This window comes from Peromyscus leucopus, chromosome 13 (genome assembly GCF_004664715.2).
Source record: "Peromyscus leucopus breed LL Stock chromosome 13, UCI_PerLeu_2.1, whole genome shotgun sequence".
Taxonomy (NCBI): Eukaryota; Metazoa; Chordata; class Mammalia; order Rodentia; family Cricetidae; genus Peromyscus; species Peromyscus leucopus.
The window spans coordinates 62,750,004-62,767,987 of record NC_051074.1 but is presented as its reverse complement, the minus strand read 5'-3'; the positions used below and the strand labels follow the sequence as shown (position 1 = coordinate 62,767,987).

Sequence of the window (17,984 nt, the reverse complement as noted above, 5' to 3'; positions counted from 1 at the left end):
TGGCCCAAACGGTCAGCAGAAGCGAGCACTTAAAACAGACTGACCTGGGTCATCAAAGAAGCCCAAAGCAGTCGACCAGTCAGAAAACATCTGGCACATGTTCACTACTGCAGACAGGGAAAAAGTACACCAACGGACACCGTTTTGGTTCTTACCTCTGTTCTGCGAGGTTTTACACTTAAAGTCATATTCATCTTGTAAATCTTCTAGGGTCTTGATTTCATGCTCTATGCTCTGCAAACAAAGACATAAACAAGTTTTCTAACACCCTGAAAGATGAGCCAGCCTTACAGAACTCTAATCTTTTACACAAAGATATCTCAATGATAAGAATGTAACAACATTTTCAGAGGGTGGAACGTGGCTTCCAGCTGAACATAACACAAGGAGAGGTGAGCCCTGGTGCATCCCTTATTGACAGACCGATCAGACGAGAAAAGAAACGAACACCAGGAAAGCGGCTTTAGCAAGGGGACTTTATCTGTGTCTGGGATGATAGAAAACCAAATGTCTGCAAAGTTGGTTACTGCACATTATAACATGGCCGCCCGGCCTCCGCTGCACTGAACTGTGCACATTCTAACATGGCCTCCCGGCCCTCTGGTAAATTGAACTGTACACATTATAATGTGGCATCCTGGCCCTTTGGTACATTGACAGTACATATTATAACACAGCATCCTGGTCCTCTGCTGCACTGAACTATACACATTATAACATGATATCCTGCCCTCTGGTACACTGAACTGTACACATTATAACGCGGCATCCTGGCCCTCTGGGACACTGAACTGTACACATTATAACGCGGCATCCTGCCTGGGGTGGTCTGAAAGAAAATGGCCCCCGAAGGGAGTGACACTATCAGAAGGTGTGGTGTTGTTGGAGGAAGTGCGTCACTGTGGAGGGGCTTTGAGGTCTCACACATGCTCAAGCCACACCCAGCGAGACAGTCCATTTCCTGTTGTCTGCAAGATGTAGGACTCTCAGCTCCTTCTCCAGCACCATGTCTGCCTGCACGCTGCCATGTCCAGATATGACGATATTGGAAAATCATCTAAACCTCTGAACTGTAAGCCACCTAACTGAATGTTTTCCTTTGTAAGAGTTGCCACAGTCATGGTGTCTCTTCACAGCAATAGAAACCCTAACTGAGACACTGCCCCTCTGGTACACTGAGCGGTACATTTCCCTCGAGACAGGGTCCCTCACTGAGCCTGGAGCTAGGCTCACAGCCAACAAGCCTCAGCGGTCCTAATGACACCACAGAACATCTGGGTTACAGATGTAATTGGACACCCCCAGCTTTTTAAATGGGTTCTGGGGATCTGAACTCAGACACTCATGCTTGTTCAGCAAGTGCTCTACCCACTGAACCACCTCGCCAGCTTATCACATTTGAGTCTCAATGATTTTATAATCTCACTGTGAAGCATTCCATAAGGAAAAAAAAACAAACTGTGGAAAACCTTGCCCTTTAGAAGAAAGGTGAGCAGGTGTGATTGTGTGACTGACTGGGGCAGTCCTGGTGTGATCAGGGTGAGCAGGTGTGATTGTGTGACTGACTGGGGCAGTCCTGGTGTGAATAGGGTGAGCAGGTGTGATTGTGTGACTGACTGGGGCAGTCCTGGTGTGATCAGGGTGAGCAGGTGTGATTGTGTGACTGACTGGGGCAGTCCTGGTGTGATCAGGGTGAGCAGGTGTGATTGTGTGACTGACTGGGGCAGTCCTGGTGTGATCAGGGTGAGCAGGTGTGATTGTGTGACTGGGGCAGTCCCAGTGTGATCAGGGTGAGCAGGTGTGATTGTGTGACTGGGGCAGTCCTGGTGTGATCAGGTGAGCAGGTGTGATTGGGTGACTGGGGCAGTCCTGGTGTGATCAGGGTGAGCAGGTGTGATTGTGTGACTGGGGCAGTCCTGGTGTGATCAGGTGAGCAGGTGTGATTGGGTGACTGGGGCAGTCCTGGTGTGATCAGGTGAGCAGGTGTGATTGTGTGACTGGGGCAGTCCTGGTGTGATCAGGGTGAGCAGGTGTGATTGTGTGCTGGGGCAGTCCTGGTGTGATCAGGGTGAGCAGGTGTGATTGTGTGACTGGGGCAGTCCTGGTGTGATTAGTAGTTAGAAGAAGGATACTAATGAAGAAGGATACTAATGTAATTTACCTCACAGGTCAAAGGAATTGTAGTATTCTATTAATAGGAATATAAATTAATGTACATAGCTTAAATTTAACTACTTACCAAAGTGATCAGGTGCCCACTCCTCAATAAGTTCTTATCTGACACAGCTTAGCTTGAACAAGAAATTGCATGTTCACCCTACAAACGAGCCTCATTGTTTTGAGATCTAGTCATGCATCTACATATTCTTACTCTGGATGCCCCGACTATTTCCACATTAGGGTCATGTACTTCTACTTTAGTGGAGCATTTCCCTAACAGACCGCAGAATAAATCTGCTGCAAAAATCTGGGGTTCAGACGGATGCTGCCTGAAGCCCGAGTCCAGGCCCTGCTCCTGTTACTCAGACCTGGGGCACTTCTGAACCTCTCAGCTGGGAGGCCTTTCCATAAATAACCATCACGTGGAGCTGGGGAGACAGGAGGGTCCCTCAGTCATTTGCTTCCATCAACTGTCTTGGGGCCTCATCTAAAAACTGCTGTAGACCTCTTATTCTAATCAAGTGTGTTGAGATGTATTTGAATGAAACGTGTTTTGTTCATCTTCTGAGTCCTCGAGTAAAACAGCGCTCTAGAAGACGGGTCACGTTTATCCTGGAGCCCCATGGAGCTCCAGGGTCACGTGTGAGAAATGTGGATGCAAAAGGCCGACAGGGGCAACATCTAGTTTATTGGACAATGAAGGCAAAGTCAACCCTGACTGCATGAGCCACAAAGAAGAAAAAGAAGCTTGGGGTTTGGAAGCCAAAGCAGAGGCCGTAAGACACAGAGCTGACCATGTCTACTTCTGTTCAGAGCTTTAGAATGATTTTTTTCTTTCAGCTTAGACTGGTTGTTATATTAGGTTTACACTGGGAGAAACCGAAACGTTTTCCCTTCCGAAGTGACAGAAAAGTGCACACATTCACTCAGTACTCACCATGACTTGGTCCTTCACACTTCTGACTTTACCGCCCAGCTCCTTCTGTTTATCCAACATGACAGCGTTCTGAATATTCCCCTCCTGGGCCTTAACGAGAAACGCAGTGTCAATGGCCGGCACTTTCTCTGATATACTTACTCACGTGGCCACATCCCAAAGCCAGTTCCGTACCTTGCAGCCTGCCTACCTCTAAGACATTGCGAATCTTACTTACTACAGACTCCCCATGTGTGAATCCAAAACAAAACAATCCTCATTTCCCAAGCCCTGGAAAATGCGGGCAAACTAATAAAGCTGCAGAAATGTAGGCATATTCATGTCAAGGGTTTGTACAAGTTTCCATTAATTCGTGCAACTTAATGGAGCATGTAAGCATTACTTCAGGTTTGTTATATTCTGCACACAGGTTATATACATCATACCCATATAGAAGGAGAGGTCACTGGTGGATTCCGACTTCCTGGCCCCCTCCCCAACTATCAAAGGCTAGTTGGGTGACGAGGGGTGCTGTGGGATGGTCTGTATGTCAAATTGCTCTGATTGGTCAATAAATAAAACACTGATTGGCCAGTGGCCAGGCAGGAAGTAGGTGGGACAAGGAGAGAGGAGAATTCTGGGAAGCGGAAGGCTGAGGCAGAGAGACACTGCCAGCCACCACCATGACCAGCAGCATGTGAAGACACCGGTAAGCCACAAGCCACGGGGCAAGGTATAGATTTATGGAAATGGATTAATTTAAGATATAAGAACAGTTAGCAAGAAGTCTGCCACGGCCATACAGTTTGTAACCAGCCTAAGTCTCTGTGTTTACTTGGTTGGGTCTGAGCGGCTGTGGGACTGGCGGGTGACAAAGATTTGTCCTGACTGTGAGCAAGGCAGGAAAACTCTAGCTACCCAAGGGTGTGGACAGAATGTTAAGAATGGGATACCCTCCCTTACAGTGGCCTTAGTGCTGTATGCTGCTTAGTGGGAAAGCCTGGCAACGAGGTGGAGCCCAAGACCCTCCCCCTCAGTCCGCTCACGTGACTCTGGTATTTCCCTCCTGCCTCCACTCCTCCTCCCTACCCCATCTCCTGCTAAGGAACTGCTTCTCTGGGACCTCACTGGCACTCACTGAATGCCAGTATCATCCAGACCACCCTAAAGCTTTCAACAACCCAGGAACACTGCGACCCCAGAAGCACCAAAGGCAGCAGGTGAAACATCTACAGTCTCCTAGAAAAATACGTGTGATGCAACTTTTTTTTCTAAAAATTCTATTGAAAAACAAGGGCGGGGGTGAGGTGGGCCGGGGAGAAGCTCAGTGGGTACAAGCCCTTGCTGTGAACGCAGGAGGACCTGAGCTCAGATACCTGTCACTGTGTAAAACCCAGGCATGTCAGAGCACTCCTGTAACTCCAGGGCAGAGACAGGCAAGGCCGGCCTGAGAAGTCATGGCTGGCCAGCCGAGCCCAAGGAGAGCTTCCTGCTCAGTAAGAGATGCTGCCTCAAAACTAAGGTGGAGAGTGAGGAGGCAAACAGGAAACTTCTCATGTCCTCTTCTGGCCTCAGCATGCTCATGCATAGGCACACACATAGGCACACACACACACAGGCACACACACATGCACACACACAGAGACACACACACACAGGCACACAGGCACACACACAGGCACACACAGAGGCACACACACAGAGACACACAGGCACACACACACACACATAGAGGCACACACACACAGGCACACACACAGAGACACACACACAGGCACACACACACAGGCACACACATACACAGGCACACTCACACAGAGACACACACATAGGCACACACACAGAGACACACACACAGGCACATACGGCACACACACACACAGGGGACAACACTCTCTGTGTCAACACATCTATATAATTCTGTGTTCTTGAAATGCTCTGAACGGACTCAGCATTTTGCACGTTTGACATGTTTAACCTGTTGGAGCCACACTCCTGTATAAGGAGGACATTTCATCCACATGGCCCCGATTCCACTCTCCCCCAAAACTGCATTATTTTCACACACACACCAGACCTGTCATCCTACTCATGCGTACTTCATGAAGAAGAGAACGTGGTGACCTCTGCCAGCGGTGAACGGCCAGGGCGCCCGCTGTGCCTTTCACCTTCCCCAGCCTCATCCCACCCCACCCCCAAAACTAAGACCCTCCTTCACACCCAAAGAGGCCTTGGCAATGTGCTCGACCCTCAGGCGTCGTGTGGGAGGCTCAAAATGAACCTCTCCCCAAGTCACGTGCCTTTTTAACAGGGGCTCCAAAGTGGGCAAGCCTTCGGGTCCCCGGGACTAGCCAGAGGGTGGGGCCGGTGTGGCAGAGCCGAGACTGTCCCTGCCGCTTGCAATCCCCACTGGGCTGGGGGTCAGACGTGAAGAGCGGCACACCGATGTGCCAAGGTGGGCAGTCTGTCCTGCAAGCGAGCGTATCTGACACGCAGGGAGACTCACTGCATGCTGCCGCTAGTGTGAGAATCCCACATAAATAAGAACTTCCTCTGCAGGCTTCTTACGGGCAGGCCAGCTGGGCGGCAGGCGGTCTCCGCTGGGAGGCACGGCACCCAGAATTTCACTCCAATGCTGACGCACATTAGGGTAGGTACCGAATGAACCACCCGGCTTCGGTTTAGGATACGTAATATCTACGTACGCAGCCCATCAAGGTGTTTTCACTGTCGTAGGGGAACAGTAGCTGAATGTCCCAGGAAAGACCAGGCTCTCCAGGAATGTGACAGACAAAAGGTCAGGGAAGCAGGGAGAAAGGCCGTGGCCAGCATTAGGTTTGCTCTCTTTCCCCACGGTGGCACAGCTCACTGCATTATCTGTTGGTGAAATGCACCACAAGGCACAGATTTTTACCGTGTCCTCTGCACCCCCCTTCCAGGGTTGGAACGGTTTGGCCAGAACTCATAGGACGATGGTTTCACAGCCACACCTGCCTGCCTTGTCCTCAAGTACCACCGCACTTCTCAGGAAAGGAATGAAAACCACCCCTGGGACCGCAAAAACCTCGCTGAACCCAGTTGCTGGGAAAGCCCCCACGATGACTAGCAAAGCCATGTCCCCAAACACAGCGGCATCACAACTCTGATTCACCCACTGTTGGGTGTCTGAACATTTATCGCATTGCTGTGGGATGTTCTGTACGGCAAATGTGTTGCTCTGATTGGTCAATAAATAAAACACTGATTGGCCAGTGGCTAGGCAGGAAGTATAGGCGGGACTAACAGAGAGGAGAAAAGAAAGAACAGGAAGGCAGAAGGAGTCACTGCCAGCCGCCTCCAGGACAAGCAGCATGTGAAGACACCGATAAGCCACAAGCCACGTGGCAAGGTGTAGATTTATAGAAATGGGTTAATTTAAGATATAAGAACAGTTAGCAAGAAGCCTGCCATGGCCATACAGTTTCTAAGCAACATAAGTCTCTGTGTTTACTTGGTTGGGTCTGAGCGGCTGTGGGACTGGCGGGTGACAGAGATTTGTCCTGACTGTGGGCCAGGCAGGAAAACTCTAGTTACAACGTGTGTCTTCATCCTGTTCACAATGAAGCTTTTATTTTCCTACTGATTTTTTTCTTCTCCTCCCAAATCCGCTGAGTCCTGCACACACCCTGTTCCTGCCTTCCCCTGACTTCGCCCTCGGTAGACAGACAGCATTCTCCAAATGACTCAAGTCACAGCTCAGAGTGGTCATCCACTGTCCCCCACACACCCTGAACTGGTGTGCTTTTCCCCCCCTCCATGAACCGAGTATACCTTCCACGACCACCCCTCGGCAAGGCTGCCAGAGCCCCACGCTTCTGCCTGCTTCCACTCCTGAAGACACAGGCCCTGCCCGGCCATGCCGCATGGCATCCTCACCCCTACCCGCAAGTACCTCGCTTCCCTGCCGTCACTAGGAATCAACTCATCTAGACAACGGCACTTCTTGAAGCGCAGTTCTAGAAAAACCCCTGGATCTGACTGTTTCTGCTTCCTGAAGTTATAAAGCCAGAGGTGTACTATCCGTGACTTAAGAGAGGCCCGGGTAATAACATCTGTGAAATTCGCAACGCGTTTCTATTCTAACCGTCAGTGCCCACTCAGAATAAAGTACCTGATTAAATCTTTGAGCATTTTCCAAAATCTTTCTCTCTTCCTTCAGACAGTTATAGATGATCATGGACATCTGTACGGGATCTTCCTGGAAGTTATCCTAGACACAGGTGGTTAGAATAAAAATAAATTTCAGAATAACTGTAGGTGAGAATGGAATGGAATACGAGAATGACAGAAAATCTGGCAACCGTGAAATTAAATTAAAAGTCAGACACACTGGTATCTGGCACTGCGATCATTTAATTCCACGGACGCCTTGCTTCTGAGCACACAAGCATGGGTACTGTGCACAGCACCTGCCTCCACACAGCACACCACCACAGGATCAAAACAGCCTGGCTCAGACTGCAGAGGACCGCATGTGATTAACTGCAGGGTTTGAGTCTACATACAAAGTTTGCTGCTCTTTTGGTAACCCAATGGCTTACTTATGGGAAACAGAGCCTTCGGTATTTTCCTACTGACATTCCAAGCCTGAATAAAATTAATAGATCTTTGAATTTTATCATATTAGACAAAGACTCCATTAACATGTAGGTAAATTTAATTTCATCTTTAATAAATGGTAGAATTCCAAATATATCAAAGAATTGTTTTAAAATAAATTTTTTTATTTATTAATCAATAAATGCCTGATCTGTGTAACTATTTTATCTACTGATATGCATGAAGTTGTGGAAAAATTTCTTGAGTACAAAGAGGTCATGAGTAGAAAGTCTGTAAAATCCTGGTTTAATACAAGCTTTTCTATTCCTCAAGAAGACTTCCTGTCTACTAAATCTGACTTAAGGGATTTTATTTTTGCTGTTTTGGTTTTGTTTTGGTTTGGTTTTTGTTTGTTTGAGACAGATTCTCTATGTAGTCGTAACTGTCCTGGAACACATAGAGATCCGCCTGCCTTTGCCTCCTGAGTGCTGGGATTAAAGGTATGTGCCATCATACCCAGTGACATATTTTCATAAAAACAAAATACTCCTTTCATAAATTAGGGCAAAAATTACTTTAACTTACCAAATTTGAGCAATTTGATTTAAAAACAAATATTTTCACATGTGGATCTTGAGGGTTTGGGGCGGTATTAGGTATAAAATCCAGGGTTTCAGGCAGACTGAGCCTGCACCCTAACCACTGAGCCATACCTACACCTCTTCAGTAATGCCCTGGTATCCATCCATACGGAATCTTGAAGCCAATTATCTCATGTTAGGATATGGAGACAATGCAAACGATCTAAGAACTACTCTTGATGGTCTTCAACTAATTCCTCAAGACAGGAACTGAAGTACAATTAGACTTTTAACCAGAAAAAATTATTCATCTTGATTTTTCTGTTTCCACTGTCAAAGACACTTTGCAAAGTTCTGTCCATCAAGTTCCCACAACAAGTCACCACCAAGCAGCCTGAGTAAGAGCCAAATTTTATAAACTTAATGTGATTTTCCTCCTCATTGGCATCAACTCACAGGTATGTTCAAAAAGGAAACAGAACAGAAGGCAGCCCATTACCCAGGGTGAAGTGTTTGGTGGGCCACACGAGACCTTCCATCTCCATTAAAACAAGGAAGTTCTACTCTACAGAATAAATGTGGCAGCCAGGCTGAGGGCATGCTGGGAGTACCCCTGAAGACCCAATGGTGTTCAGGTCTGCCAGAAGCAAGGCAAAGCGGGTCTTGTCCAAGTCACTCACCCGAGGCTCAGTCGGAAGTGGCTGAGTGACTTGGACTAGACCCGCTTTGCCTCGCCTCGTCCTGGGATATCTTCACTGGGACCCGCAAGGGCTTCAGATTTAGTTGGTCACTAAAATTTGGAGCTTAATGTGTGACCATAGCTCACTGCTCTGAAAAATGAAGTCCTCTTTTCTTTGGTCTAAACATTAACAATGTTTAGCAAAGCGGAGTTTTTACAGCATCACACTTAAATCTGAAAACCCTTGTTTATAAAACAAATAGAAACTGTCTTTATTTACGCGTTATAAACAGCAGCCACAGAAAGAGTTTCTTTATTCTCTAAACGCCAGTGAGCGTGTCCTGAGTAGCATCTGCCGAGGGGAAATGCAGTAAGCAGGGAGACACTTCCGGCAAAACCCGTGCGTACCTGAAGATTGCGCTTGCTTTTCCTGATGTTATGCTGCAACAAAAAGTTGTTCTCCAAAGAAAAGCGGCTGTACTGATCGTCCAGCTGAGAGAGGAGGTCATGGAAACGGATGGTGGCAAAGGAGTCATCATTGGCCGCGTGCTCCCTAGGAGACAGGGATTTACAATGCGTTCTAGACACTACCCAACACACACAAAGGAAATGCTGCTCTCCGTACGGAGATTATCAAAAGATAACGCATTTCTTAGCTTTATTTTTTTTAGGTTGACATTGTTTTTATTAGCAATTACCATAGTATTTCTATCACACACAAGTGACATGAAAGATTATAGAAAGCGGCAGAGAGTGTACAGAAAAACTATTCATGGTGTCTATCTCCAGAACGAAAAAAAAATCAGCAGGAGCCTGGACTTGCTATGTTAAATATTTTCAGAATGTTTAAAGCTTTTGCCATTAGTGAACAATATATTTTAGAATTGAAGGTACTCCGGGAGGTGGTGGTGCACGCCTTTAATCCCAGCACTCGGGAGGCAGAGGCAGGCGGATCTCTGTGAGTTTGAGGCCAGCCTGGTCTACAGAGTGAGTTCCAGGAAAGGCGCAAAGCTACACAGAGAAACCCTGTCTGGAAAAACCAATAAACAAACAAACAAACAAATACCAAGTACTTAATGACTGAAGAATTCGGTTTCATGGCCACGGGGAGACTCATCCCCTGACCAGTGAGCGCTGCTTACCAGTCTTGCTTTTCCAGCCACTGGGCCAGGTACTGTCGGATCTCCATGGGAAAGCTGTCGTCATACAGCTGGTGGACCTGCTCCAGGAACTTGGAGTCCAGCTGCTGAAGTTCGTACCACTGAGACATCCTCTGCAGGAAGAAGACATGTGTGAACGGCCAGCTCCAGCTCCAGGCAAAGCCTCTGTGCCAGCGGCTCTCACCCCTCCCAAGGCTGCCACCCTTTCATACAACCTCAGGTGGTGGTGACCCCCAACCGTAAAATTACTTTTGTTGCTACTTCGGAACTGTAATTTTGCTATTGTTATGAATTGTAATGTAAATATTTTTTTAAAGACATAAGTTTGTCAAAGGGGTCAGACCCACATGCTGAGAATCACTTCCCGGTCCTGTTGGTCTCTGTAAAACATGACCCGAATGGTATCTATACCCAATATTTGTTTTTTTATTGAATTTTTGAATCATTTTTTTCTTTTGCAGAAAACATCTCCTCGGGTATTTATTCAAAGGCCAGGCCAGGCCACTCCAGCCATCTCATTTCAGTGGTACCCACCCCTCCCGGGGAAACACTACCCCTCTCCCTTGGTATAGTTTTCTTCAGAGCACTTATCACCCAGACTCATCACGTGCTTTCTTTTGTACTTCATTATCTTTTTTTGTCTGAAGGAAAGGAGAGGGAACAATGTCTGGCACAAACTGGGTATCCAATAAATATTTTAAAATGAATTTCTACTTTTGTATCAAACAAGTAGAAAACATTATTAGAACTAAGGTATCACAAGCACTTCTTAAAAGTGTTTCCACCAACTACATTTTAAAGCTGGTATTTTTTTTTTTTTTTTTTGGTTTTTCGAGACAGGGTTTCTCTGTGTAGCTTTGCGCCTTTCCTGGGACTCACTTGGTAGCCCAGGCTGGCCTCGAACTCGCAGAGATCCGCCTGGCTCTGCCTCCCGAGTGCTGGGATTAAAGGCGTGCGCCACCACCGCCCGGCTAAAGCTGGTATTTAATTTTATGATTACATTTTATTTATCGTATGTGTCGCATACGTGTGTACACATGTGCCACATCACGTGAGTGGAGGTCAGAGGTCAGCCTGTAGGAGTTGGTTTTCTCCTCCCACCATGTAGGTCCTCTGGCTTGACGGCAAGAGCTTTAACCACTGAACCACCTCTCTGACTCAAGTTGATATTTTACATTTATGATTCATACGGTAAAGTATTTTTGTTAAACAGATTTTAAAAGAAATAAATTTTCTTTTTGTTCCTACTGCAAACAATAAATCTGGCATAAAAAAAAAAATCTTACATCTCAATAACGAGCTTTTTTGTGTGTATGTGCTGACAGGCACACGGAGAGAGAGGTCAAGGTTAATATCAGGATTCCAGCCTCAATCCCTTATCCACTTTGTCTTTTGAGACAGGAACTGTATCCATTTTGGTTAGACTAGCTCCCGAGCAAGGCGTGTGCGCCCAGCCCTGAAGTCACACCTGCATGTCTTTACACCTGTCTTTTTTTTTTTTTTAATTGGTGATCCAAACTTGGGTCCTTGTGCATGCACAGTGGGAACTACGTGCGTGGAGCCATCTCCACAGATGGAAACAACAGCCTCGCCGGACTGACCATACCTGAAATCACAACACTGGGGAAAGCTGAGCCAGGAAGGCCACGAGTTCAAGGCCAGCCTGAGCTGCACCAAGAGCGCAAGCCTCGCCTACAAGGCTATACAGTGAGTCACTGTGTCAGGAGACGAGAGCTACTCAAACAGCACTGCTAAATGCCGTCTGAAAGAATAAAGCCGCACTTTTCTCTTCAGATAACTATGAAGTCAGTTTTTATATTGTAATCCTAAAGGTTAAAAATTATCCCTAATTTAAGGAAGTCTTAAGAACAAGTTTTGTACGACCGTCACGTAACAGGACACACACCAGTGAACACGGGCATCACCACATTCAGAGTGGTGAAGCCAGTCGAGTCCTGCCAGACCTCTGGGGAAAGGTCTGTGTTTTCAGGTGAGGTATGGAGGTCTGTAAATACATTCCTGTTTTCAAACACTCGTGTGCAGGGATGAAGTCATGTCTGCTCCAAATGTCCCTCCAATGGACAGCAAAGAAATGTCTGGATGACAAAGCTAGCTAGCTACCATTTCAAATACCACTAAGAAGGGCTCCAGTGTTGTGCCCAGGGTCTCCCAAAGACCACTAAGAGACCGAATCCGATGCAAAGCAAAGAGTCTTTTTACTATTACGAGTTAACTCAGGACTCCGTCTGTCTGACACAGCAGCAGAGCAGGAGAGACCCTGAGTAGCAATGGGGCAGGGTTTTCAAAGCAAAGGGAGCTTGGGGTCTACAGACTTCATAGGAACAGACTCAGGATTGGTTTGTGTGAGTGGTAATCACGTTAGTAACTTTTAATTGGCTAGGGTTAGTTGGGGGTTACGGTTATCCATTTTTGGGTAGGTCTGGACAAGTCCCAGGCTCTGTCCTTGAGCTGCCATGGAGGCTGGCTGGCCTAGCATGTACTGACTGTGGGGGCTGACTCAGTGGCCCAGGCTCTGTCCTTGACTCATGCACGTAGCTCTAAGTTGGTGAGGGTCCCAGACAGTAAACAACTGGCTGAACCTTGAGCAGTCAGAGTACGTGCAGAAAGGGAGCTACTGCAAGGACTGTGTCTTTTGTTCATGGCCCTCCCAGAAACTGCTTACTCAAGTCTCAGGAAACCGAAATCAAGGCCTGCTCTCTGAGAGAAGACTGACAGCCTGTTACGGCGTCTGCCTGGTCCTTGCATCCAGCCCACCATGTGGCATGTCTGTGTAGCAATTTGATATTTTACATCTGGTTTATTTACCTATGTTGACGTCCAAAGCAGTACCTGCCCTGCCTCATTAGGGACGTGCCCAAAGCAAATGTGATGTACTGTCAGATACTTAGTTACTCCTCTGTGCAGGTACTTGTTAGGACTGTGTGTGTGCTAAAGCACATATAGACTGGATACAAACCCAGTATGTATCAACAGAGTCATCTTAACAAACCCAGACTCAAGTTCATATTCTCATTAAACCTGGGACTGGCAAGACCCTCAATCACCCGGCTCAAACCGAGTTTGGGGGTGCCTCCAACAAACATCCTACCCTCCCAATCTAGCCTGGGCCACGGACTGGACCACGCTGCTGCCAACAATCAAAGTTCTATATAAATGGCCCTTCTTTCTAAAGCTGTCCATCACGCCCACATCTAGCTTCCTTGGGTGAGAACCTTATGGCACTTTGCTATTACAGCATCAGCTCCAATCTTCCCTGTGAAGCGTACCACAGCGTTGTAAGCATCGGAGCCTCGGAGGCGATTCACTTTGCCATTAGCATCCCCTGGGCCCTGAACAATGCCTGGTATATGGCCTCAATCCTAACTGTTACTGAGCACGGAACAGTGTATTCAACTGAAACCTTGTATGTTTCAGTAGGCGCTGGAAAGTGATGATCCTACAAGTTTGAGTCCGGCATCCTTGCTGAGCAGTCAGGGCTCAAGTCATTTCCTCCAGATAACAACTTTCACCCACCTGTGCACCTACCCCAGAACTCTTTGGTAGTGCCCGGGAGTTATTATTATTATTATTTTTTAAATAATCATGATACCATTAGTGCTTCTGCAGTAACTAAATACCACTTCTAGGTTCCAGAAACCCGGTGAAGGGCATACATTCCAAATGCATTCATTTCCACGAACGCGACCTGGGCTGTCAAGAACACTTACCGGGCTGTCTCCGGGTGCAGGCTAGGAATTTCAACCCGAGCAGCCACCACACACAGCACGTTGAGTGCCTGCTGCACGCACAGGGTGGCCGCAGCTCTGGGGACCGGACAGTGCGGATACAACTGTGAAACAGAAGAAACAGTTACCGGCGGCGGCGGTGGAAAGGAGGTGGGGCGAGCGAGGGTTAAGTGGGAAGCGGCCGCGTCTTCCGGGGAGAGGTTTCTGTTGCACAAGTTCGTTTCTGTGACCCCAGCACCGCGAACGGCCCGGGTCCCGGCGCCCCGCTCCCGCCCGCACCCGGGGCTCACTCACTGCACGCAGGTGCCCGAGCCTGGGCAGATCTCCCCGCGCCGCTCAGCTGCGTCCCCAGGGGGTCTGTGGGGCGCGGTCCCCGCGGTGGCCCGGGCGCCTGGACAGACTCAGGGCTGGAAAAAACGAAAGCACCGGGCTGGAGAAAAGGCCGCGGGCGCCCCGCCTCCTTCCGCGCCGGCCAATCAGCGGCGGGGTTCGGCCGGCTGTTCCGCGGGCGAGCCGCTCCCCTCCACCGTCCCCGGTCTCCCCGCCCCGTGTGGGAGCGCGGTGCAAACCGCAGACCCGAGGTCCTGTTGACAAGTTTGGAGAACAGCGAGAGGGAGGCTCGGCCTCGGAGACCCGGCGTTAGCCAGCCGCACCGCTGAGAACGCGGAACTGGGGACGAGCTGGCGACGACTAAAGGCAGAGGAGAACGGAGGTGGGGCCCCCCCAGGGCCCACAGGGAGGTTCCAGGTTCCAGAGCTGGTGTCCTCTTCTGACATCTCCAGGCACCAAGCATGCCCGCCGTGCGCATACATACGTGCATGCAAGCGAAACACATGAAATAAAATGAGTAAATCCACTCAAGAAGTTGAAGAAAGAAACAAAGCTTGAATACAGCTGACACCTCCGTTATGGAAACTTCTTCGGCCTTTAGTCATCACGATGATCGAACCTCTCTGCCCCTTCCTGCCTCTCTGGACTTGTAGGGCCCCCATCTCCATTTCCAAACCACTAAAGGCTAATGTCAGGACCTGCTCTACCCTTCTCCCGCTGTACCTCTGGCGGCCACCCCTGTCGCTTCCATGTCCTGGGTCGCTCCTAGATGTTCATATACCAACCCTTGGCTTCCCTCCAAGCCCCACAGTTCCCCTGTCCTTGGATACCTGTTGACTCTGTAAACCAACTGTACTGAAAAACAAAAGCCACCGGCTTTCTCCTCATACCTTTCTTAGCCTGGAAGTGATGTGTGACAAGTCACAGACGCTGCGTGCCTTCTCCCTGGTCTCCACCGCTGGGGCCTTAAACCTTGCTGGGTCTCATTCCTCCTCCTTCCTAAGTTTCTTTCTTTCTTTTTTTCCATTTATTTATTTATTTATTTATTTATTTATTTATTTATTTATTGTTTTTCGAGACAGGGTTTCTCTCTGTAGCTTTGGTGCCTTTCCTGGAACTCGCTCTGTAGCCCAGGCTGGCCTTGAACTCAGAGATCCACCTGGCTTTGCCTCCCAAGTGCTGGGATTAAAGGCGTGCGCCACCACCGCCCGGCCTTCCTAACTTTCCTTTCCTCCCCTCTGTCTCCTCCACCACCCTTCTCCTCCTGTCTGGGTCACCCAGCAGCTTCCCCGAGACTGCCTCGCTTCAGCTCTTCCTGCCCACGTTCTCCAGGTAGTCGTTTTTAGTGGTGTCCATCTAATCGCAGAGCTCATCGAGTCATTCCAACCTGAAAAATTCATGACGGCTTTTCTTGCTTGCTCTTATACAATTTGAATTTCTTGGTATCTTCTACAAAGCCACCTTGTTCCCCTATTACTTTCTCTAAACGGCTTGTGTGGCTCTCTTCCCTGCCTGCTTCGGCATTTTTATTCTTTGAATAAGCCAAACTCTTTCCCCAAACTCAGAGTCCTCTCGCCGGTCATGCTCTCTTTGGAAAGTCCCCGAGCCAACATGTGTGCTCTCCAAATTCTTTGATGGGTGACGCATCTTAAAAACCTCGGATCAAAGATCACTTCTCTATGTGGGTATGATCAAGGCCCGACTAGACCTTCTCAGAATGTACACCTGTAGAATCAAGTGGTTCCTTCAAGTAGATGGAAGTTGAATCAAGCCTTGAATAGCACAGCAACTTCGGGTAGCAGAAGGAGCTGAGTAGTTTCCCAGGGATGTGCATAGGTGCGTGCACATTACAGCCATTATTCTTTCTCCGTCTGTCCAGTCTATTTTCTTGTCACATATTCTCCCTCCTGAAGTCAGCACAGAGCTGACTCCACAAACGCCCTGCCTTTCTTCCTGTCTAGTCTCTCCTTATCTAATTACCCAATTAAATTTGTCTATATTTTGCCCTCAGAGTTTTCATTTCAACTCCTTCTTGTGTTTTTTGAAGTGTCCAAGTCCTATTATGTCTAAGAACTACAGTTTCTGGAGGGAAATCACTCTCTTATTTTGTAGGTACTACCATGTAGGATATCAGCTGCTAAACTGGACAGGGGAAAGTCTGAGGTCTCAACCCTACTCAAAGAACTACGGTCAGCTAATGAAAGCTGGGAGAAGGAGTGGTCCTCCTCAGGGAAGAGGTTTCCAGGGCCCCAACAGTCAGCCCTGAAAACTCACATACAAGTAAAATATGCAGATTGAACAGACTGTACTTAGGTTATATACATACAAAGAACACTTGGTGAGAAAAGCGGTCATGGCTCTTCAGGAGAGCAGGGAGGGGTGGATGGGAGGGCTTGGAGGGAGGAAAGAGAGAAATGTTGCAATTATATTAGATTCTCAAATGTTTAGAAATAAAACACAGAAGCAAACAAAAAAATTCAAAAAAACAAAAACAGAAACCTACAAGAAAGAAACTTCCAAATACACAATTCAACTCAGGAAGCTGAATCTTTGTAACAGCAATATGAAATATGCAAAAGGCATAAAACTTCAAAAAACAACAATTGATGCTGTATCTGGTAAGTTATAATTTTCAAATCTTTTTTTTTTTCTTCCTAAAGTGTCATGGGTTCACTGGGAGTAGAGCATTCATTCCTCTCTGGGCCCTGACTCAGGCTTGTGACTTCTGCCAGCAAAAGGAACGGTGGCGTCCTGCTGTCCGGGTACTTGCCACACTCTTTTGGCATCAATTTGTTATTCTTTGCCCATTCTCTTTCCAGGACATGGTGTCCCCAGGTGCAGCTGCTCCTACAGCCTGATCCGGGGGAAAGGCCAGTGCAACCCCCTAGAGCCTGCCGCTGGGGAACCGTTCCACGTCAGCTATCCTGTGTATCTGAGATTCCCCCACCCTGAGACAGCTACTTTACAGATGACAAAACAATCATTCTAACTAATCTCAGCAGGTTAGAACACTGCTGGGCATTTTACCAATGGGGAAAATTTAAAACAATAAATACAAAGACTTGCATGGGGTTTGAAAGAAAAGGCCAGGGCATGACAAGATGCCCTTTAATGACTGGAAATCAACCAGAAGCATCAGGTAAGAAGAAATTATGCTTTAGCATGCCTGAGCTTGTACGCAGACAAAAGGAAGTCTGTGGTGGTAAGGAACCTGGGACCCAAACTGTACAACAAATAAGGAAGGCACTGGAATAACTCGTGATGTTGTGGGGAAAGACCCCGAGAAAGCGTTCTGAATCTCTCATTTCGAGAACATTTATTTTTTCCTGGAACAAAACAACAACCAAGAGCATTCCTTATTCACCCCTTCTTATATTCTCCAGTCACCCACTTACATGAATTGGTTATACCTATCTTCTTGCACAAAACATGTATAGCATTATTTAAGTCATTAAATAAATATTTACAGTAATGAGAAATAGAAACATGCAGATAGAAATGCCAGGCAAATGGATAGATACTATCATTTACACAGTCCTAGGCCAGGCAAATAGATAAATACTATCATTTACACAGTCCTAGGCAAGGCAAATGGATAGATACTATCATTTACACAGTCCTAGGCAAGGAAAATGGATAGATACTATCATTTACACAGTCCTTCCAGTGTGGGACTTGCTGGCCCTCTGTTTCCTGCACCTCTCTGCTATATGGCAGTGTGCTTACTTCCTTAACAGATGAGGGAACATTTTCTTCAGCCTTCGAATCGGGGCTGACCTGTGACTTCCTTTGAACAATATTAGGCAACAGATACGACACTGTGTCAGCTGGAGG

At 47.6% G+C, this 17,984-nt stretch overlaps 1 protein-coding gene across 1 annotated transcript in view; it reads right to left on the bottom strand.

The window, feature by feature from the left end:
- The window catches only part of Stat1 (signal transducer and activator of transcription 1), a 40,485-nt gene extending 26,594 nt beyond the window's left edge, over positions 1-13,891 (bottom strand). Inside the window, exons 1-6 of the mRNA XM_028886666.2 lie at positions 13,803-13,891; positions 10,057-10,187; positions 9,323-9,467; positions 7,227-7,325; positions 3,098-3,187; positions 156-234 (exon numbers count right to left, since the gene is read on the bottom strand). Coding sequence (XP_028742499.1) covers positions 156-234; positions 3,098-3,187; positions 7,227-7,325; positions 9,323-9,467; positions 10,057-10,184 — 541 coding nt within the window. The 5' untranslated portion in view covers positions 10,185-10,187; positions 13,803-13,891. The remainder of the gene's footprint in view (positions 1-155; positions 235-3,097; positions 3,188-7,226; positions 7,326-9,322; positions 9,468-10,056; positions 10,188-13,802) is intronic.
- Between the last annotated feature and the right edge of the window lie 4,093 nt (positions 13,892-17,984).